General features: G+C 34.6%; 1 protein-coding gene across 1 annotated transcript; it reads right to left on the bottom strand.

Moving 5' to 3' along the window:
* Positions 1-1,349: 1,349 nt before the first annotated feature.
* Positions 1,350-22,079, bottom strand: asl (argininosuccinate lyase). Its single transcript, XM_073824796.1, has 16 exons — positions 21,877-22,079; positions 21,537-21,731; positions 18,574-18,657; positions 18,426-18,482; positions 16,729-16,826; positions 16,556-16,633; positions 16,340-16,417; positions 14,382-14,434; positions 14,143-14,205; positions 12,738-12,852; positions 3,770-3,854; positions 2,408-2,467; positions 2,249-2,332; positions 1,947-2,027; positions 1,750-1,856; positions 1,350-1,658 (listed from the first exon to the last, which is right to left on the bottom strand). The coding sequence occupies exons 1-16, from the start codon at positions 21,889-21,891 to the stop codon at positions 1,508-1,510; spliced, it is 1,404 nt and encodes a 467-aa protein (XP_073680897.1). The 5' UTR covers positions 21,892-22,079; the 3' UTR covers positions 1,350-1,507.
* Between the last annotated feature and the right edge of the window lie 1,318 nt (positions 22,080-23,397).

The raw sequence follows: 23,397 nt of genomic DNA, 5'->3' as shown, positions 1-23,397 counted from the left end.
GTTTTCTGTATTCACAACTATTAACTGTCTCACTGGTAGCTCTTTCATGTCTTCCGATATTCTCCTTCAGTTGTGGCAGCTTTATATGGCTTTGATCATTTTAAGATTCCCATCCATTTCCATTACTTTTTTTTGGGTTGTTCATGATTACTGCATTTAATTAAAGAAGAGGTTCACTTCCAGAACAGAAATTTAAAGATAATTTACTCACCCCTTTGTCATCCAAGATGTTCATGTCTTTCTTTAGTCGTAAAAAAAATCTGTTTTTGAAGAAAAAGATTTCAGGATTTCTCTCCATATAGTGGACTTCTACGGTGCCCCCGAGTTTAAACTTCCAAAATGCAGTTTAAATGCACTGTCAAAGGGCTCTAAACGATCCCAGCCAAGAAAGAAGAGTCTTATTTAGCGAAACAATCAGCTATTTTCTAAAGAAATTTACCATTTTTATACTTTTTAACCTTAAATGCTCGTCTCCAGTTCAAGAAAGTTATGGACAGTGAAAAAACTTGTATCTTGTTTTCTTCTCCAACTTCAAAATTGCCCTTTATAAACACTGGGTCGGTACTTCTGCAGCAATCAAGGACGATTTTGAAGGATTTTGAAGGAGAAAATGAGATCAGAGTTTTTCAACATACCCTAACTGTACTGAACCGGAACACACAGATTACTCGCAGAGCTAGACAAGACAAGCATTTTAGGTTAAAAAGTATAGAAATTGTCAATTTTTTCAGAAAAAACAAAAACAAAAAAACAATCGTTTTGCTAGATAAGACCCTTAATCCTCGTCTGGAATCATTTCGTGCCATTTGAAGCTGCCTTTAAACTTCATTTTGGAATTTCAAACTCAGGGGCACCACAGAAGTCCATATGGAGAGAAATTCTAAAATGTTTTCCTCAAAAAACAATTTCTTTACGACTGAAGAAAGAAAGACATGAACATCTTGAATGACAAGGGGGTGAGTAAATTATCTGTAACTTTTTTGTCTGGAAGTGAACTTGTCCTAAAGTGTTTCAAAATAATTTTATACATAGTCACTGTACTTGTGTATAAACGTCTTGGTATTTGAATGCTGAAGCTTACTTGAAGCATTCTGATCTTATATTAAAATGATTTTATGTACATTTCATAACATTTTCATGATTTACCAAACATGGAAATGCCAATTTGTACATTTTTCTGATATTTCTCATTTTAAAGAAATGTTTTATATGGCTATGATTTGATTATTAATCTTGAAACACATGTAAAACAATTTGTGTACATAAGCAGGGCATGTGAAGTGTAAATTGTACATAATGAAGGTTCTAAATGTGTTAATAAAAGTTCAAATAAAGTGACTACACAAATTCTTTATTTAGTTGCAACTATATTTCATTGTACATATTGTTTGTCTTATAAAGATTTTCATTTTATACCACTGTAAGCTACTTATATGTAACATTCAGGCATTACATGCCAAATTCATCTGTGAAAGAGCACCTACTACTGACCTTTGCAGAAACTAGACTATGGTTTCTGTTTTTGTGCCTGTAACCAGGCTCTAAAATGTTCAATTTGTGCTGTGACGCTGCTCCTGGCCGTGCCACCAGAGGCACTGTACTGTTCAACACTTTTGGTGTAGTCCCATACTGAAGAAATGTCATTGTCAAACAAAGGGCTGGAGATAAAGAAACAAAATAATACATTAAAAAAAAAGTGATCTAAATAAAAATAAAAAAATCATACTATTAGATGTCCTTTTAGTTTACCTGACAGTTTGAAGGTCCTCTACAGTGAGTTGGGACAGACGGATGTTTTTGGATTCTGCAATGTAAACAGCTTTCCCAGCACAACCGTGGGCCTCTCTGAAAGGCATCTTTGATATACATGTATATATATCAGATTTCATTCAGCTCTACTGACAAGCAAAATCTTAAAACTGTAAGTTGATGGATGATGTACTTACTCCCTTTCTGACCAGATGGTAGGCAAGATCAGTGGCCAGCATATCTGGGCTGAGGGCCCCTTCCATCACTGGTTGGTTGACCTGAGGAATGGAAAAGTACAAGTGTTTAAGATCTACTGCTCACCAATGAATCAAAAAGTCTTCATGTTGCTCACATTTTAGACTGACAATAGATTATGACATGCTCAATAACATCTGCATCTCATTCACCTACTTACTATTTAACTGAAGTAACCGTTTTGTTTTTGATTGCTATTGTTCGTGACAAAACAACATTAACTTGAACTATAACCGTTTTTCACCTTCAGAGTTGAAATGACGCCTGTCGCCACCTGCAGCACAGCTTGTACTGTATCATATGTGTCAAACATGGCCTCCTTATCTTCCTACAGTGACAAAACATATATTCAGAAAATGTTTTAAAGTAAAACAATCATATTTGCCGGCTGTCATGGACATACCTGTAGGTCTTTGTTGTATGAGCTGGGTAAGCCCTTGAGAATCATCAGAAACCCTGCACACTGCAATACAGAAATTAAAATTAGATTAAGCCTTAACAAAGCCTGAAGGTTTACCTTACCTTAGTGGGGTATGATAAAGTATGTTAATTAGATTAAATAATATTTAAAATATTTGTATTTTAATATTATAAGATTTTTAATAATATTTTAATCTTTTGAATATTTGTAATATTATTTTCTTTATAATTAATCTAGGTATGCACTCTTATGAAACTTCTGGTCAATAAGCCAGCACTAAAATATTACACTATTTGTTAGTATGTCATTTTTATTAATTATATTAAATAAAATTACAAATATTATTTATATTTTAAATACTGTTATATTTTTGTTACTATTATTATTTAAATAATATTTAAATCTTTTTTATTTTAAATAAAACCGATAATACCGACAACAGACAATATTAAAATATTATACTAGTTTGTCTAAATAATTTTAGATTTTATTAAATAATATTTAAAATATTATTTAAAATATATGTAATATTATTTTCTTTATAATTAATCTAGGGATGCACTTAAAATTCTGGCAAGTAAGCTGATTAATATTTTTATTACATGTTATGGCTGATAACCTATAAATGAGCAATATTAAAATATTATAATATTTTGTCTGTTAGGTATGTCAATTTAATTGTAATAAATAATATTCAAAATATTATTTTATTTTTAATACTGTGCTATTATTATTATTTTACTTTTTTTTTTACTATAAATAAAAGGGATAACCGATGAATAGGCAATATTTAAATATTAAACTATTTTGTCTAAATAAATTACATTTTAATAAATATTAACATACATACATTTTCATATTAATTAATATTTTTTATTTTATTTTTAAATATCTGTTATATTATTTTCTTTATAATTCATCAAAGGATGCATTAAAAATTCTAGCCAGTAAGCTGATAAATATTTTCATGTTATGGCTGATAACAAATAAACGGGCAATATTAAAATATTATACTATTTTGTCTGTTTAGTAAAACCAATAACCAATAAATAGACAATATTAAAATACTATACTGTTTTGTATAAATAAATTAAAAATAAAACATTAAAAACTAAAGTCAATTTAAATTTAAAAATAGAAGAAATAAACAGACATGATTAAATAATCATTTTCTGATAACTGATAACTATGTTATTGATCATCCCTACATGAATAGCATTAAATTGACAGCCCTTGTACTAATTATTAAATTTCCTATAGATTGACCTTAATCATAAGGCAGATGATTTAAATTAGACAGTATTGGTGTCTCGCCTGGCTTCATTACTCAGTGCTGTATCTTACTCTGCCAAACACTCGTCCTGCTTTGCTGCGGATGAGCTCCAGGCTGTCTGCGTTCTTCTTCTGAGGCATTAAACTGCTCCCAGTGCTGCTCTCACAAACATAAACACAACAGATCTGATTAAACAACTCACACTAGGCACACATACGAAGCAGAAGTGGATGGTCCTTCAAGGTTTCTTGTAGAGGTGAGGTATCCAAGTCAAAACATCTAGCTACTGAGTACCTCAGGGCTCAGTTCTGGGACCACTTCTCTTCTCTGTCTACATGGCATCACTAGGTTCTGTCATTCAGAAACATGGCTTTTCATATTACTGTCAACAGTCAACTCTACCTCTCAATCCATCCTGATGATCTGACGATAGCTGCTCGGATGTCAGCTTGTCTAACAGACATTTCTTGCTCTTGCCAAGACAGAACTGCTTGTGGTTCCATCAAACCCATCGCTTCATCACAATTTCACCAGCCAGTTAGGCACATCAACCATAACTCCTTCATAGCTGCTTGCATAAAATTCAAGGCATTAATGTTTGCCTACAAAACCACCACTGGCTCCCCTTTACCTAATTTCAATACTTCAGACTTATGTGCCCTCTAGAATCTTGCGTTCTGCAAGTAAATGGTGCATTATTGGGCCATCCCAAAGAGGCACAAAATCACTTTTACAGACTTTCACATTAAATGTACTCTTCTAGTGGAATGACTTGCCCAACTCAATCCGAACAGCTGAGTCCTTAGCCATCTTCATAAATCGCTAAAAACACATCTCTTCCATCTTTATTTGACCCTCTAACTCTAGCCCCCTCTATTCTAATTCTATTATAAAAATAAAAATAAAAACTTGCCCTTTTAGACTTATTCTCTATTAATTTAAAAAAAAGCTAAATATCAAAAACAACTAACTAACTAACACTAGCTTCTCTGTTCTTGCTGTGTTCTGTCTCTATTAATTTACTTAGTTCTTGTTTTCTTAAAAAAAACTAACACTAGCTTCTCTTTTCTTGTTGTATTCTATTTACAGGTGCTGGTCATATAATTAGAATATCTTCAAAAAGTTGATTTATTTCACTAATTCCATTGAAGAAGTGAAACTTGTATAATGTATACATGCATTCCACACAGACTGATATATTTCAAGTGTTTATTTCTTTTAATTTGGATGATTATAAATGACAACTAATGAAAACCCCAATTCAGTATCTCAGAAAATTAGAATATTACTTAAGACCAATACAAAGAAAGGATTTTTAGAAATCTTGGCAAACTGAAAAGTATGAACATGAAAAGTATGAGCATGTACAGCACTCAATACTTAGTTGGGCCTCTTTTGCCTGAATCACTGCAGCAATGCGGTGTGGCATGGAGTCGATCAGTCTGTGGCACTGCTCAGGTGTTATGAGAGCCCAGGTTGCTCTGATAGTGGCCTTCAGCTCTTCTGCATTGTTGGGTCTGGCATGTCGCATCTTCCTCTTCACAATAAGGTCAGGCGAGGTTGCTGGCCTATTAAGAACAGGGATACCATGGTCCTTAAACCAGGTACTGGTAGCTTAGGCACTGTGTGCAGGTGCCAAGTTTTGTTGAAAAATGAAATCTGCATTTCCATAAAGTTGGTCAGCAGCAGGAAGCATGAAGTGCTCTAAAATGTCCTGGTATACAGCTGCGTTGACCTTGGACCTCAGAAAATACTGTGGACCAACACCAGATGACATGGCACCCCAAACCATCACTGACTGTGAAAACGTTACACTGGACCTCAAGCAACGCGGATTCTGTGCCTCTCGTCTCTTCCTCCAGACTCTGGGACCCTGATTTCCAAATGAAATGCAAAATTTACTTTCATCAGAGAACATAACTTTGGACCACTCAGCAGCAGTCCAGTCCTTTTTGTCTTTAGCCCAGGCGAGACGCTTCTGACGCTGTCTGTTGTTCAAGAGTGGCTTGACACAAGGAATGCGACAGCTGAAACCCATGTCTTGCATATGTCTGTGCTTAGTGGTTCTTGAAGCACTGACTCCAGCTGCAGTCCACTCTTTGTGAATCTCCCCACATTTTTGAATGGGTTTTGTTTCACAATTCTCTCCAGGGTGCGGTTATCCCTATTGCTTGTACACTTTTTTCTACCACATCTTTTCCTTCCCTTCGCCTCTCTTTTAATGTGCTTGGACACAGAGCTCTGTGAACAGCCAGCCTCTTTTGTAGTAACCTTTTGTGTCTTGCCCTACTTGTGCAAGGTGTCAATAGTTGTCTTTTGGACAACTGTCAAATCAGCAGTCTTCCCCATGATTGTGTAGCCTACAGAACTAGACTGAGAGACCATTTAAAGGCCTTTGCAGGTGTTTTGAGTTAATTAGCTGACTAGAGTGTGGCACCAGGTGTCTTCAATACTGAACCTTTCCACAATATTCTAATTTTCTGAGATACTGAATTGGGGTTTTCATTAGTTGTCAGTTATAATCATCAAAATTTAAAGAAATAAACACTTGAAATATATCAGTCTGTGTGGAATGAATGTAGGGCTGCACGATTAATCGTTTTTAAACCGAAATCGCGATTTGAAAGGGTGCGATTTTCAAATCGCAAGAGCTGCGATTATTTCGATTTATTATCAAATGTGGTAACAAGCATTTAAGTCGTTTCTGACAGGTCGCTTCATGTGCACATTACGTCTTCATGCTTATATTACGTTTGATGCAGAGTTTAACCAATAGGGGGCATTTTAACACTGCATGTAGAGACATGCACAGGACGTATTTTTCAGTCCCGCGTCCGCAGAAATATGTTTATCTCGTTCAGTTCCCGCCTCGACATTCATGTTTTGTCCCGCTCCTGCCCGCATAAAAGTAACCTATATAGTTTTTCTCAGTACATCAATTGAATTTACATGAAACAGCTTTGTAACATCTCGTAATTTCACAAAACCCCAGCATAAACGCTCCTGATAAAATATTTGTTATATAGGCTAAGCATCAACATTCACAAACCACTGTTATTCTTAACAGAAGAGCAAGCATGAGCTACTGTGTGTATCCATAGCAGAATGCAAGTAGACAAAGCCAAAGTTGACATCTCAGTTCAAATGCGATCTCATAAAGCTCTAACACAATGAATATTATGCACAATGAATCTTTCACAATGTCTACAATTCGTGTGTTTTAATTCGCGAGCACGCAATATTCAGCACTGTGCAAGAATGTTTGAGCAGTGAGTGGATTCTAACCTCTGATGACTGCCTATCCTTGTGCTTACTAGCTGTAAGTTATATACTAGTTGTTCTTGCTGCTTTTGTGCAATAGATTAATAACAATATTTGCTTTTTAGATAGCCTATTTCTATTTTGCGGGGGTCCCGCGAATCATTTTATTTTCCCGCGTCCCGAACAGCCGCACTCGCCCATCAAGTTTTGTCCCGCGCCGCAGTCGGTTGCCTCGGGTCCCGCTATACTCCAGTAGGAGTGCAGGTCTCGTCTCTATTGCAGGTACTGAGCAAATAACGTTAACGCCATTTGGAAAAGATGAGCGGGAGCAGCGGCTCAACTTCCCAACAAAGTGTCTCTTAATGTAGGTTATCATTAGTGTTTTACTGATGTAAAATTGTTCACAGTGTGTTTGGATTCCTAAAAGTTTAAGATTTTAATAATATTTTATTATAAAATTATATATATATATATATATATATATATATATATATATTATAAAAGATTTTAATAATATTTTATTATAGCATTTTAATTGTTAATTTTATTTAAGATACTGTAGTTATTTTCTTAATATGTCATGATAACTGACAACTTTATTTTAAAAAAGGCAACAATGTTGGTTTTAAAATAGGTTTAAAGAGGTTTTAAATAAACAGTAGAACAGTGTAGCATACTTTGTGATTATGCTTGGTCTTTTTTTGGTGCTGTTAAAACCACCATATCAAACCTGTAGCTCTTTTATGAAATAGTAGTAAATCGCATTTTAAATCGCAAATCGCAATTTTGATCAGAAAAATCGCAATTAGATTTTTTCTCCAAATCGTGCAGCCCTAAATGAATGTATACATTATACAAGTTTCACTTCTTGAATGGAATTAGTGAAATAAATCTACTTTTTGAAGATATTCTAATTATATGACCAGCACCTGTATATATTTTTAGGCCTCTAACACTAGCTTGCTTTTTTATTCTATCTGTTTTCTTTTTGTTTAGTATATAATAAGGCTAAATGAGACTTGTCATAGCACTTGCATGTTATTGTTCTTTTGTTGTTTTTGCTTGCTTCCATTGTCCTCCTTTGGATAAAAGAATCTGCTAAATGTCTAAATGTAATGTAATGGAAATGGAATCCCTCAGTACACATCAGCCAGCTCGTGTTCACAGTATCTGTGTCTCGAGGCTACTGGTTCCACCAATTAAGACAACACACTGAATCCTGCACTCCATGGCAGAACATGCTAATGTTGCAATAATTATTTCCGAGTGAACATTTACTATTTAACCAAGGTCAGTATTGATGTGCAGTAACCAGTTCGTTAATAAAGATAAATCAGTTAATGGTAACAAGCTGAACATTTCACAGGCCATAAAGTATTGAACTTATTGGAAATTGATTTGTTCTAACAATGGAGAATGTGTGATGGCGTGAGCAGGTACATGTTTTCTCACTGACATTTCTTGGCAACTCTAACATAGACGTCATTTGAATTAAGCAATTTGCAACTCTGCCTAAAGCTCAAGCCAGCAGCTACAATAGTTTCTAGATAGAAATGTGCGTGCGTGACAAGCGGGGTGAATATCGTGCAGAACATGGTAGTAATGTAAGGAAAAATACTGTTAAGCCAAGGGCTTGGAATTAATGATTTATCTGTTATGACTTTATGTATTATGGGGCCATCATGAGTTCAAACCACTCTTATGTTCCTCAGGGCTTCATTAACTTGATTAAAATACAGAAAAAAATTAGCAATATTGTGAAATGTTATTAAAATTTAAAATAACTGTTTTCTCTGTTAATATATTTAAAAAATGTTTTTTATTACTGTGATGACACTAATCTTTAGTGTCATGTGATTCTTCGGAAATCCTTCTAATATGCTGATTTGCTGCTCAAGAAACAGTTTTTTTTATTATTATCATCAATGATGAAAACAGTTGTAAAGGTTAATATTTTTGAGGAAATCTCATTCAATTATTCTTTTTTTTCAGGATTCTTTGATTAATTTTATTTTAGGGTCAAAGACAAAAAGGGGTTTAACCATACAAACAATAAGTGTAAAACTGCTTTAAATTGTTTTTATTTTTCAAAAAAAAAAAATGGAAATCTAAAAATGTAATTTAATTGCATTTTTGTTTTTGCTTTTCTGAGAAAAAAATTAATATAATACATTTTTCCCTGATTTACAGAAGACACACACTGAAATGTCATACAGTGTAACGATCTTGTCAGGCATATTTACAACAAAAATCAATTTATGGCATACTAAAAGACCAATTGCTTTCATCCCAAATACTAATTAGTTGTAATTCTACATTTTTTCAATCTTAGGCTTTGTCCATTTGTCATTAAGAATTTTTTACTCACTTTAAAACACAATAATAACTTATATGCTCCCTTATTTTTATATATATTTTCATATGTATGAGTCAGAATAAGCATGTTGTTTGAATTTTTACATAGATATTGTGTTACACTGAATGACAATGTAACATTTTTCAACCAAATTTTGACATTTTATTCTTCAAAAACTTAAAGGTTTCTCTAGAAACCTTAAAAGTAGACACTTTACTTACATTTAAAATGCTTTCTATGGACATAAAATCACTTTTGTAAATTTCTGGACATCTTAACGTCTTTGACGCTTTTGTTCTTTTTGCATGATAGTAATCTGACCAAGGTCAGACCTAAGGCTTTTATGGGCCATTTTACAGAATTGGTGCAAACTGCTGTACCACAACCAAAATACAAATTTTAAAAGCATTAAGTATTCAAATCTAAGATCCTTTTATTATCTATTAAAACCCACAACAATATTTAAAATACCAGTAAGCCTAATATATATAAAAAATCATCATTTATTCAGAACTAGAAATTGGGAGGTGGTTGTCCCGAACCTTAACCCCTAAATATCAACTTATCAAAAGGATATTGAAATAATTTTAAAAAACATATTTTAGTTTTTTTTTATAAAAAGTGACTTAAAAAAATTATATATTTATTTTATATTTTCTTCGTACATCCTGCATTTTCATGTCACTAATGAAACAGTGTATGTTTTAGTCCATTGTCTAAGACTTTTTAAGATTTTAACTACACCCCTGCATTTAGGATCAAAAAAATAGTTATGTGTCACTCTCTCTTATACCAACATGGTGAGTAGATAGGCCCTATCACTTTGAGGTAAATGTGTTCAAAAGTGTGAAAATATTTGTGTAACGAATGTTTCGGACATGACTGTTTCAGAAGTGACAATTTTAGATACTATACGCCTTATTCAGCCCGCCGCCATTTTGAATCGAAAACGAGGCTGTGAGGGATAGCAGTCCAGCAGCGCCCACTGTGGCATATTGTTGCGTACCGGTATGTAGATTGTTTAGTCATAAAAATAAAGAGAAAATATAATTTCACTAATTTCCACAGGACAAAGAACTTCAGAAAATGTGTTTTATTAAAGTTCGACAGGACATAGGACCTAACTTTCAGGTAACAACATTGCATTTATTTAAGAAAATGACTGTGGAAACTAGCCGGTTGGCTAATTGCTAATTTATAATGTGAGCATGTTTATCTTCCTTTAAAAGTTTACGCAGAGCTAAAATGTTATGTTTTACTACAACAACTAAACTAAATATCTACATTTTGTATAGATTACAAAGAACACAAGAGTGTGCTCCTAACATTTTACTCAGGATTGTTTTTCAAAAACACTGACTGGAATTAGGAAGCTTAAGGAGGGTTCAGCTCCGTCTGTGTTTACCTGAACTCAAAGACCTCACGAAAAGAAAACCTTGCGATCGTAAATGAAAAAGATATTATTTTTATGATGTTTTAAAAATTAACATGCTTAATAGTTTGTGTTAAGAGCCTGCAGTTAGATCGTAAGCCTCTTTCAGAGAACATGTTAAGTCATACAAAAAACAGTGGGTAGAAAGTTTATTTTTATGCAAAGCGATCAAAAGATAACATTTATTAATTAGTTTGCCGTGTAATGTTTGGGGTCAACCCCTTTTAAAATCGCAAAATTATATTCAGAACATTATTTTTTGTTTCTGTTTTGCTTTAGACAAGGAAAACATCATGTTTATCGTAATTTCATAATAAAGGTCGGGAAGACGCTTATGACCTAGCTGCAGACTCTTAACACAAACCATTAAGCATTTTAATCTATATAACATCATTTGAAAAACTCTGTATAAGCGTTTAAAGGAAGATAAACATGCTCACATTAGAAATTAGCAGTCTTTCCACAGTCATTTTCTTAAATAAATGCAATATTGTTACCTGAAAGTTAGGTTATATGTCCTGTCGAACAATCCACGTTTTCTGGAGTTCTTTGTCCTGTGGAAAAATGTGAAATGACGTATTATTTTACGGTTATACAATCTACATACCGGTACGCAACAATACGCCACAGTGGGCGCTGCTGGACTGCTATCCCGCACAGCCTCGTTTTCGATTCAAAATGGCGGCTGGCTGAATAAGGCGTATAGCTCAAAGATAATAATGCTATTTACATCTTTGTTTTTGGGGGTGTTATCCCATAAAATTGCCATTACTGTAACAGTCACGACCAAAACATGTCATCATTGTTTCGGTAGTGACAAAAGGGAAGACATAATCCTTTATTTGTGGAAAATCCTAATAGGTCAATATAACAATTCTTATTAAATTATATATTACTGTTTTGTTAGTGACAAATTTGGGGAAAAGAAAAATATTCCAAAACTGTCTGAAAATTAGGGGTGGGCATAGATTAATTTTTCAAATCTAGATTAATCTAGATTAAATCTTGGAATTAATCTAGATTAATCTAGATTAAAATGGCTAATTTGAATTCTGCTGAAGGCATTCAGAATATGTGTGCTACCCAAATAATGACTAAACATGTTACACCATACTTTTATTTTGACAGGTTGCCGTGAAGTTTCTGTGTATACAGTATGACATGATGCGAGTTTTCTCAAATGAAACGGTATAAGTGACACTCACAGCAGTTTTGGAGATTGAGTTTATCTGTTCATGTGAGATGCAAATGCCAAAAATTACCGGGAGCGTCACGTGTGTTTCAGTATGCGTGTAGTAAAAGCTCGTCTCCGCCATTCATAGCATGAATTTCATACATACAGCTAGGCAAACGGAACACACCTGATTCATATTAAAACGGTCTTTTTGCATTTCAGTTTTCACAGACACTAGTCCATATCGCGATTTGAATTAAGTGACAGACCATATTTGATTTATGAATCCAAAAAACGACGAATTTACGTGGCATTTCGCGCTGTAGTAGATTCGGTTTTTATGAATGGAGGACGACGCGATCCCGTCTGTGTTTTGGCGGAGGAGACATAAACGCGCGACCATATTCTATAGTCTTTGGTATACATCCGCGTTAAACTATCAAGGTGAAAGTCATCATAGCTTGCGTAATTTAGACCCAGCTCCCAACCCAAATTTGAGAATAGATTAACGGCGATATTTTTTTTATCGCCCGATAAAAGTCTCACTTTAACGCAGCACGTTAACGCCGATAACGGCCCACCACTACTGAAAATACAATATGAGAATTAAATGCACAATTACTAGAAATGTGTACCTTGGATAGTATACAATTTGCATACATACATACATACATACATACATACAAAATTTGTGAAAAAAGACACCTGAATTTCAACCAGTGTGAAATATTTTGAAATGATTTGTGTGTGTGTGCGCGCGTTTTCAAGATTGCCTACTGCTGTCACTTCCTATTATGAATCATGTGCTGTCCTCACCTGTATGCATCAGTCAGAGTGATGAAGGAGAACTCCTTCGTACTGTATAAAATCAGATCCTCTGCCATCTTGCTGAGGTGTGTGAGACACATTGATCCCCAGAAGAGAAACTCAGCTGTCCAAAAACATACACAAACACATTCGGTTAAACAGACTGTTCACCCAAAATGAAAATTATGTGATCACTTATTCTCCCTCATGTTGATCTGTATTAGTTTCTTTATTTTGCAAAACATAAAAGAAGATATTTTGAAGAATGTTTGTAACCAAACTGTTGTTGGTCAGTGTTCCATTGTGACATTTTTCAAAAGATCGTCTTTTGTGTTCCACAAAAGAATGAAAGTCATACAGGTTTAAAACAACTTGAGGGTCAGTAAATGATGTCGCAATTTTCAGTTTTGTATGGATTATTCCTTTAATTACAAGGGATACGGATGACCTGTGAAGTTAATTATCATATTCTTACAGTGCCTTGCAAAAGTATTCATACCCCTTTTTTTTCACATTTTGTTTTGTTGCAGCAATATGTTAAACTGCTTTAAATTAGTTTTTCCCCACATATATTTACACACATACACTATAATAATGACAAAGCAAAAACCAGATTTGCAAATTTGACAAATTTATTAAAAATAAAACACTGAAATAAGTACACTGCATAAGTATTCATACCCTTAACTCAGTACATATTTGAAGCACCTTTACAGCCTCAAGTCTTTTTGGGTATGATGTGACAAGCTTTGCACATCTGCATTTGGCAATTATCTGCCATTCTTTGCCTCACCTTTTCACCTCTCAAGCTCTGTCAGCTTGGATGGGGGCTGGCAGACATTTTCTAGAGTCCTAGTTGTTCCAATCGTCTTCCATTATGGATAATGAAGGCTACATGCTTCTGTGAACCTTCAGTGCAGCAGATTTTTTTTCTGAACTCTTCCCCACTCTTGCCTTAACACAAGACTGTCACTGAGCTCTACAGGCAGTTATCTTGACCTCAGGACTCTGATATGCATTTTCAGCTGTTAGACCTTTTCTGAGAGGTGTGTGCCTTTCTAAATCATACTCATTCAAATGAATTTGCCACAGTTTAACTCCACTCTAACTGTAGTAACATCTAGAAGCAATATGAATGCTCCTGAGCTCAATTTCGAGTGTCCCAGAAAAGGGTATGAATACTTATGCAATGGAATCTTTTCAGTTTTTTATTTTTAATAAATTTGCACAAATGTTAAAAACCTATTTTTTTTCTTTGTCATTATGGAGGAGGGAGTGTACATTGATGTGGGAAAAAAGTAATTTAAAGTAGTTTAACATAAGGCAGCAACATAACAAAATGTGAAAAAATGAAGGGGTATGAATACTTTTGCAAAGGCACTGTATATGATTTTTGCATCATTAATATACATACCAACAAAATCCCTCTGTCCAGTAGCATCCATGCTGTTAATGCTGATACTATCAAACTTTAGCTCTGGAAAAGGATAAAAAAATAAATACATCAGATGGGAAACAAATTTAAATAGGTGACCAGTTTGACCTGTACACACAAACATATATCACAGGGGCATACTTCACAAATCATTAATTATATGGAAAAACAAATGAACTTAACATAACAGGAAAGCAAATTCATAAAATTATGTCAACCTTGACGAAGAAGTTCTCTATCAATGTTGAAGGGATTCCCAGCAATGGCTCCACTGTAAGGCAAATACATATACAGTATATCACGTATGTGACCCTGGACCACAAAAGCAGTCTTAAGTTGCTGGGGTATATTTGTAGCAATAGCCAAAAATACATTATATGGGTCAAAATTATTGATTTTTCTTTTATGCCAAAAATCATTAGGAAATTAAGTAAAGATCATGTTCCATAAAGATTTTTTGTAAAATTCCTACTATAGATATATCAAAATGTAATTTTTGATTAGTAATATGCATTGTTAAGAACTTAATTTGGAAAACTTTAAAGGTGATTTTCTCAGTATTTAGATTTTTTTGCACCCTCAGATTCCAGATTTTCAAATAGATGTATCTCGGCCAAATATTGTCCTATCCTAACAAACCATATATCAATAGAAAGTTTATTTATTGAGCTTTCATATGATGTATACAGCTCAGTTTTGTAAAATTTAACCTTATGACTGGTTTTGTGGTCCAGGGTCACATATTTTATATTTATATCAAAAAGATCCATTTAATAAAATAAAAGTGTGTGCAGTACTGCTGCAAAGTTTGAGGTCAGTAAGATTTCTTTTGTAAACTTAAAACTAATTATTCAATCAGGATGTGATAAAAAAAGAACAGTAAAGACATCTATAATAATGAATTACCAAAGATTTGTATTTCACATAAATGCTGTCCTTTAAACTTTCTATTATTAATTATTAATCCGAAAAAAGGTATCACGGCTTCCACAAAAATATTAAGCAGCGCACTGGAAATAATACGCACCAAATCAACATATTAGAATGATTTCTGAAGGATCATGTAACACTGAAGACTGGAGTAATGGCACTGAAAGTTCAGCTTTGCCATCACAGGAATAAATTGCATTGTAAAATATATTAAAATAGAAAATACACTACCAGTCAAAACAGTTTTTTCAACAGTAAGATTTTTTATGTCTCTTCTGCTCACCAAGCCTGCATTTATTTGATCCAAAATACAGCAAAAGCTGTAATATTGTGAAATATTTTCACTATTTAAAATAACTGCCTCCTATTTGAGTAGAATTTAAAATTGTATTTATTCCTGTGATTAAAGCTAAATTTTTAGCATTATTACTCCAGTCTTCAGTGTCACATGATCCTTCAGAAACCATTCTAAATTGCTGATTTGCTGTTCAACAATCAGCAACAATTATTATCATTATTATTATCAATACTTAAAACTCTATTATCGATATTTAAAACATACATTTTTCAGGATTCTCTAAGGAATAGCAAGGTCATTCTAGATTATTATCTGAAATAAAAAGCTTTTGTAACATTATACACATCAGTATATTGTCCTTTTTTGGAGAAAGGAAAGATAGAAATTAATACTTTTAATACTGATCAAAAGTGATGATAAAGACATTTATAATATTACAAAATATTTTTATTTTAGATAAATGCTGTTCTTCTGAACTTTCTATTCATCAAAGAAACTTTAAAAAAATTCTACTCAGTTGTTTTTAACATAATAATAACAATAAATGTTTTTTAAAGGCAAAACAGAATATTAGAAAGATTTCTGAAGGATTGTGTGACTGGAGAAATTATGCTATCGAAAATATTGAGCTTTGAAATCACAGTAATGTATCAATTTTAAAATATATTTAAATGGAAATGTATTTTAAACAGTACAAATATTTCAAATTTTAATGTTTTTGCTGTACTTTGGACCAAATAAATGCAGGCCCGGTGAGCAAAAGAGACTTCTTTAAAAAACAATAAAAATCGTACTGTTCAAAAACTTTTAACTGGCAATGTAGTTATTTTAAATAGTAAAAACATTTTCAAATATTACTGTTTTTTACTATAACTCTAATTAAAACCTTAATAAGCATAATAGAGTTCTTTTAAAAACATTTCAGTATTGTATATACACAAAGCTAACCTTCCCAGGGGCAACACATTAACACGTTTCCCGATGTCCTCCAGCCGTTCAACATCTCTGCTTAGTGCCGTTGCATAACTGCGAGAAACAATGGCCGCTGAATAATTGTGACCAGACATATGTATCAACAGGATAAAGTCCATATATTAGATACTTTACTGTTGCCTTGCTTTGAGTAAAATATAATTAAGACAGATTTCTTCTACTGAAATACACCTGAGAATCCAGTGACTCCATCTGATTGGCTGGGCCCTCTGCATGTGAGTGTATCCAGGGCACAGGATTTCAATCTCTCTGGATGGACAAGGGAAAATAGTTTGGGATGTGTGTGTTTGGTAACTGTACATTAGTCAGATCTCTACAGGTACTTAATAATTGAGCATTCTTACGCTGCAGCTCTTTCCACCATAGTGCTGATGAGCTGCAAAGCTAGCTCTTTCAGAGTGGTAATAGAGTCCCGCAACCAGAGCCGCATATCTGTTGCAACCTGTCCAACAAATAGAAAGAGTTCAGTCTGCATCTCAATAAATTAGAATGTCGTGGAAAAGTATATTTATTCAACTCAAATTGTGAAACTTGTGTATTAAATAAATTCAATGCACACAGACTGAACTAGTTTAAGTCTTTGGTTCTTTTAATTGTGATGATTTGCCCACCAATTCACTCTCTCAATCTCAATCTCAATCTCAATCTCAACAAATTAGAATACTTTATAAGACCAATAAATAAACATTTTTAGTGAATTGCTGGCCTTCTGGAAAGTATGTTTATTTACTGAATATGTACTCAATACTTGGTAGGGGCTCCTTTTGCTTTAATTACTGCCTAAATTTGGCGTGGCATGGAGATCAGTCTGTGGCATGGCTGAGGTGGTATGGAAGCCCAGGTTTCTTTGACAATGGCCTTCAGCGCATGTGCATTTTTTGGTCTCTTGTTTCTCATGTTCCTCTTGACAATAGATTATCTATGGGGTTCAAGTCTGGTGAGTTTGCTGGTCAAGAACACCAACATGGTAATTTAATCAACTTTTGGTGCTTTTGGCAGTGTGGGCAATTGCCAAATCCTGCTGGAAAATGAAATCAGCATCTTTGAAAAGCTGGTCAGTGGAAGGAAGCATGAAGTACTCTAAAATTTCTTGGTAAACAGGTTAAGTGACTTTGGTTTTCAAAAAACACAGTGGACCAACACCAGTAGATGACATTGCACACCAAAACATCACAGACTGTAGAAACTTAACACTGGACTTCAAGCAACTTGGTCTACGAGCTTCTCCACCCTTCCTCCAGACTCTAGGACCTTGGATTCCAAATGAAATACAAAACTTGCTCTCATCTGAAAAGAGGACTTTGGACCACTGGGCAACAATCCATTTCTTCTTCTCCTTAGCCCAGATAAGACCCCTCTGACGCCGGGGAGGAATACGACAACTGTAGCCAAATTCCTTGACAGGTCTGTGTGTGGTGGCTCTTGATGCCTTGACCCCAGCCTCAGTCCATTCCTTGTGAACTTCACCCAAGTTCTTGAATCAATTTAGCGTGACAAGCCTCTCAAGGCTGCGTTTCTCTCGGTTGGTTGTGCATCTTTTTCTTCCACACTTGTTCCTTCCACTCAACTTTCTGTTAACATGCTTGGATACAGCACTCTGTGAACAGCCAGCTTCTTTGGCAATGAATGTTTGTGGCTTACCCTCCTTGTGAAGGGTGTCAATGATTGTCTTCTGGACAACTGTCAGATCAGCAGTCTTCCCCATGATTGTGTAGCCTAGTGAACCAAACTGAGAGACCATTTTTAAGGCTCAGGAAACCTTTGCAGGTGTTTTGAGTTGATTAGCTGATTGGCATGTCACCATATTCTAATTTGTTGTGATAGTGAATTGGTGGGTTTTTGTTAAATGTGAGCCAAAATCATCACAATTAAAAGAACCAAAGATTTAAACTACTTCAGTCTGTGTGCACTGAATTTATTTAATACACAAAGTAGAGTTTCACAATTTGAATTAAATTACTGAAACAAATGAACTTTTCCTCAACATTCTAATTTAGTGAGATGCACCTGTATATCATGTGACAAATTAGTAAATTTAAACCTGATCATTTCTGCTCCTGCCTGTGTGAAGCTTTCCAGCTGGATCACCAATAAATTCCTTTAAAAGAAGACATGAACATTAACTGATAAATTATCTTATTAAATAAAAGTAATTGTTAGAACCACTGAGGTAAATGTTTTCTTTTGACCTTCAGTCTGCGTTCATTGGCCGTGTGAATATCCTCATCTCCTGGTTTGATCTTGAACTCGCCTTTGGACCATTCATCAAAAACCTGTTAAAGATATTTTTAAATGTCTCAGTTATTTATATTGTGACAATGAATTAAAATGTCTGATAGCTCTTTTTGCAATATTTACAGCCATATAGGGAAGACCACGGTTATAGAGGTCTCTATAGAGCTGTATCTCAGGAGCTCATGGTTATTATAGTTAATGTCGTTGCTTCTGCCGCTTCTGTGAGGAATCATTCTCAAAGTCTTGGGGTTTTAATGCCATGATAAGACTTTATTATCAGAGACAAAGCCCTCTTTTGTACAGTTTTCCTCAAGGCGTGTTCTATACATTTCATACGTATGGTTATTGTTTCCCTTTTTTGACTGTGCCTCCAGTCTGCTTTCAGGAAGCAGTTCGTTTCGTTCAGCATCACATTTCGTGGAAATGTCTCCACAACAACAGACAGACTGGCATGCAACAAGTCTGCCATTGGAATAACCAGCATTGAAAGTTAAAGAAGAAGAGGGAGAACAAGCAGTAAGTCAGTAATTTGTTCGCAAACTTCACAAAAGCGTATAACAACAATGCCATCTACATAAGCACCTCTTAGCAAAACACAGAGTAAAACAGTCTGCGCTTTGTTTCCCGGCAGACCAAAAATAAACGCGACACTCGTTTCTCCCAGAAATTGGATCAAATTCAACTAATCAGATGACGACTTTGACATTCCTGAAGTGTTTCCAGTTAAGTGTACCATATGCATCAGACGTTTAGCCAACGTTCCGTGGGCATGACGTCTGAGGCTGAGACTAGTTTCTCCCAAAAGATAATAAAACGATGTACAAGAGGCATCACTGTGGAAAATTATATGGAAAATATTTCTCAGATTTTATTTACATGCGAACAAAAAGTGGCATGTCCAAATGTATTCATAACCTTTGCTAACTGTCACAGTCTATGGGAAAATCCAAAGTTCTATACCATTCCAAATAGTCCAAGCTCTTCTAAAGCATCCTAATTACCCTGATTCATTAGGAACAAATGTTTTAATCAACTCAACAGATGAAAAACCGAAGCTCTCTGCTGTTGGTTTGAGGACAGTCATGGCTAAGACAAAGGGCCTCACTGAGGACCTGCGGCTGCGCATTGTGGCTGCTCAGGAAAGGTCAGGAAAGGGCTATAAGACCATATCTAAATGTTTTGAAGTTCCAGTGGCTACAGTATAAAGTATTATTAAAAAATTCAAGACGTTCCGCACTGTGAAAAATCTCAGAGGACATGATCGGAAGCCAAAAGTGACACCTGTGCTGGCCAGGAGGATAGTGAGAGAGGTAAAAAAGAATCCAAGGATCACCACCAAGGCCATCCTGAAGATTTTGGGCTCTGCTGGTGGCAACATCTCAAGGCAGACAGTCCAACGGACACTGCACACCGCTGGGTTCCACAGACGCAGACCAAGGAGAACACCACTTCTCCAGCTTGGCCCGCTTGGCTTTTGCAAATGCTCATCTGGACAAAAAAGAAGACTACTGGTCTTCTGTTTTATGGTCAGATGAAACAAAATTTAAATTGTTTGGGCACAATGATGTAGCCTTCATTTGGCGTAAAAAAGTAGAAGACTTTGAAAAAACCATCCCCACTGTCAAACATGGTGGTGGGAACCTAATGTTTTGGGGGTGTTTTTCAGCCGGTGGACCAGGGAACCTAATCACAGTAAACGGCACCATGAAAAAGGAGCAATACATCAAAATTCTCAACAACAACATCACGCAGTCTGCAGAGAAACTTGGCCTTGGGCACCAGTGGACATTTCAGCACAACAACGACCCAAAACACACAGCAAAAGTGGTGAAGAAATGGTTAGCAGACAAAAACATTAACATTTTGCAGTGGCCCAGCCAGAGTCCTGACTTAAATCCAATTGAGAATCTGTGGAGGGAGCTAAAGATCAGGGTGATGGCAAGGAGACCCTATAACCTGAAAGATTTGGAGCTCATCGCTAAAGACGACTGGGCAAAAATACCAGTGGAGACATGCAAAAAGCTGGTCAGCAATTATAGGAAGCGTTTGATTGCTGTAATAGGCAATAAAGGCTTTTCTATTGATAATTGAGAAGGGTATGAATAATTTTGGACATGCCCATGCCACTTTTTGTTCAAATGTAAATAAAAGATGAGTAATCATTTTTTCCACAATGATGCCTCTTGTACATTGTCTTATTATCTTCTGGGAGACGTCTGTGTCATTTCTAATAAAAAAAAGTAAAAGTAACTAAGTCAGAATTTGCCAGGGGTATGAATAATTTTGGGCTTGACTGTATATATATATATATATATATATATATATATATATATATATATATATTAGGGAAAGTTGTCACAATTATTTGTTTTAAACTTATACAATACATTAACGCAATACATTTGTTCAGTTAATGAGTTAATATTTTTATACATTACCTTTTACATTTCTGCTGTTTCATAACTGCATTACTACTTAAATTGTGTGCCATGGTCAATGTTTGGCAAAGGAACTTTTTTTTACCTTTTTTCATGGTCAATAACTGGAAATAAATTCTAAAGTGTGACTAGCCCCGGTCTCCTCTATTTGGCCAGTTGTATATGTTGTCAGAATGCCACATGTTGAATGGCAGTAGCTTCAGCTAAGTTTACAATAGGTATCACAAGCATTGTCACATGGCCATTGTTTTGTGCAAAAGAAGGTGTCTGTGTCAGGGTATATTTTTGTCTGTGATGTATTAAGCTTTGATGTCAAAGGGGGAATGGACTATGGTACAGTATGTTGGTAAATATTTACAAAGCAGCATCATACATAGTTCAAGGGTTAAAAAAAGTTTCATGAGAAAAATGACATTGTAAAAAAACACACACACACACACGTATAACCTGTAAGGTAATGTTGTAAATAATATAATCACCTTGTTAAGTCCTGTAACAATCTGTTCCATCTCGTTTTGCGCGACCAGACCTGCTTTCTGCAAAGCTTTGACATATGCTTTACTCCCCTTAATATCAGCCTCCCACATGCGCTGGTCGTACGCGATTGACGCGTTGAACTTTTCCATTATAGGGTCGGTGTTTCCCACAAAGCGACCACCCCATAGTTTATTTCCCTGTTTAACACAAAATAATAAATATAAACATTTCGATACATTTTCACTCGCTGTTTCTGACAGGTCTGGAAAGCCTGTGACACACCAAAAAGGAAAAAAAAAACACTAAAAGCAGACTGACTTAAGAAAGATGAGCGATCTTTACCTCTGCACTTGCCATTGGAACAGTCTCAAGCAGTCTTTATGTGCGATAAGCAAACCGAAAACTAAAGCTTTGATTAAAACAGAAACAGGAAATGTCGGACAATTAAATTACCAAATCGGTGCCATGTGATTTCACCGATTCATAAGAATGAATAACTGTAACTGTAAGCGGTTGCACATCCAGTATTGTGACCCGCATTTCCTTCTCGCGTATTTTGGGAGCGTGAAAGCCCCTCCCATAATATGCTAATTAGGTGCTTGGGAACCAACCAAAATCTAAAGCGCCGTTTTTCAGGAGTTGTCATTCATTTTTGGGAACAAATCAGTGCAACTGTAATCGAAGCCGAAAGGGCCGCCTCCCCAAAGAGAGAAAACAGCCTTGCAGTTACAGTTTTGAATGGTGGATGGCGCCAAATGTCCTTTTGCCATTAAACCGAACAGTTACAGTAGCTCATTTTGTAAAAGTTCCCCTGCCTGAAACTATTAATTATTTATGTTAAAAATGTTTTAAAAAGAACTCAATAATTACATTTAAAAAAGTTATTATTTATGTTAATTTTGTAGAAGCTAATATGTGACCCTGGACCACAAAACCATCTTAAATAGCACAGGAATATTTGTAGCAATAGCCAAAAATATATTGTATGGGTCATAGTGATCGATTTTTCTTTTATGCCAGAAATAATTTGGATATTAGGTAAAGATCATGTTCCATGAAGATATTTTGTACATTTCCTACCGCAAATATATCAAAACTTATTTTTTGATTAGTAATATGCATTGCTAAGAGATTCATTTGGACAAATTTAAAAGGCGATTTTTTTTCAGCCTCAGATTCCAGATTTTCAAATAAATTATCAAATTGTGAACAATTGTAAGTTGGTATTTAAAATATATTTGGAAACAGTAGGAAAAAGTACAAATTTAGAAGCTAAAAAATAAATAAGTACAAGTGGTTAATGTAAAAAAACCTTTTTCTTTGTATTTTTTTTTTCATTTACTTTATATATTCTTTCATATGCATTACCCCTGACATGTAAGGATATATGTAGGCCTACTCTTGCTTGTATAATATGTTTTATTCTTACTAAAGTTTAAAAAAGATACAATAGCTCATATACTTTCCTTTATTTCATTTATTTATTTACTTGTCTTATTTTTGGAGCATATTTTTATAATATATTATTTTTCTTGTAATATTGGCCTACTAGTTTTTTTTCATAATATTATAGTTATGATATATAACTTTTTAAAGTTGTATACACATTTTTAATTAGTATTTTAATATAGTATTACATCCACAACATTTCGAAACCGTTCAATATCGTGATTTATTGGTTAGGTTTAATTGTTGAGATTTTTGTGGGATTCATTCTGTTGCACGGAGGTAACAGTCAGATCTGTGTCTTAATCCCGTCTATATTATTTAAAATAGTTTATAAAATATTTGTGAACAACGATATTTACTGAAATATTTAACCCTACAAACAAATTTGAACAAGACAACTGGGTGGGAACGTTT

This window comes from Garra rufa, chromosome 19, assembly GCF_049309525.1.
Source record: "Garra rufa chromosome 19, GarRuf1.0, whole genome shotgun sequence".
Lineage (NCBI taxonomy): Eukaryota > Metazoa > Chordata > Actinopteri > Cypriniformes > Cyprinidae > Garra > Garra rufa.
This window is presented reverse-complemented; position numbering and strand designations above follow the sequence as displayed.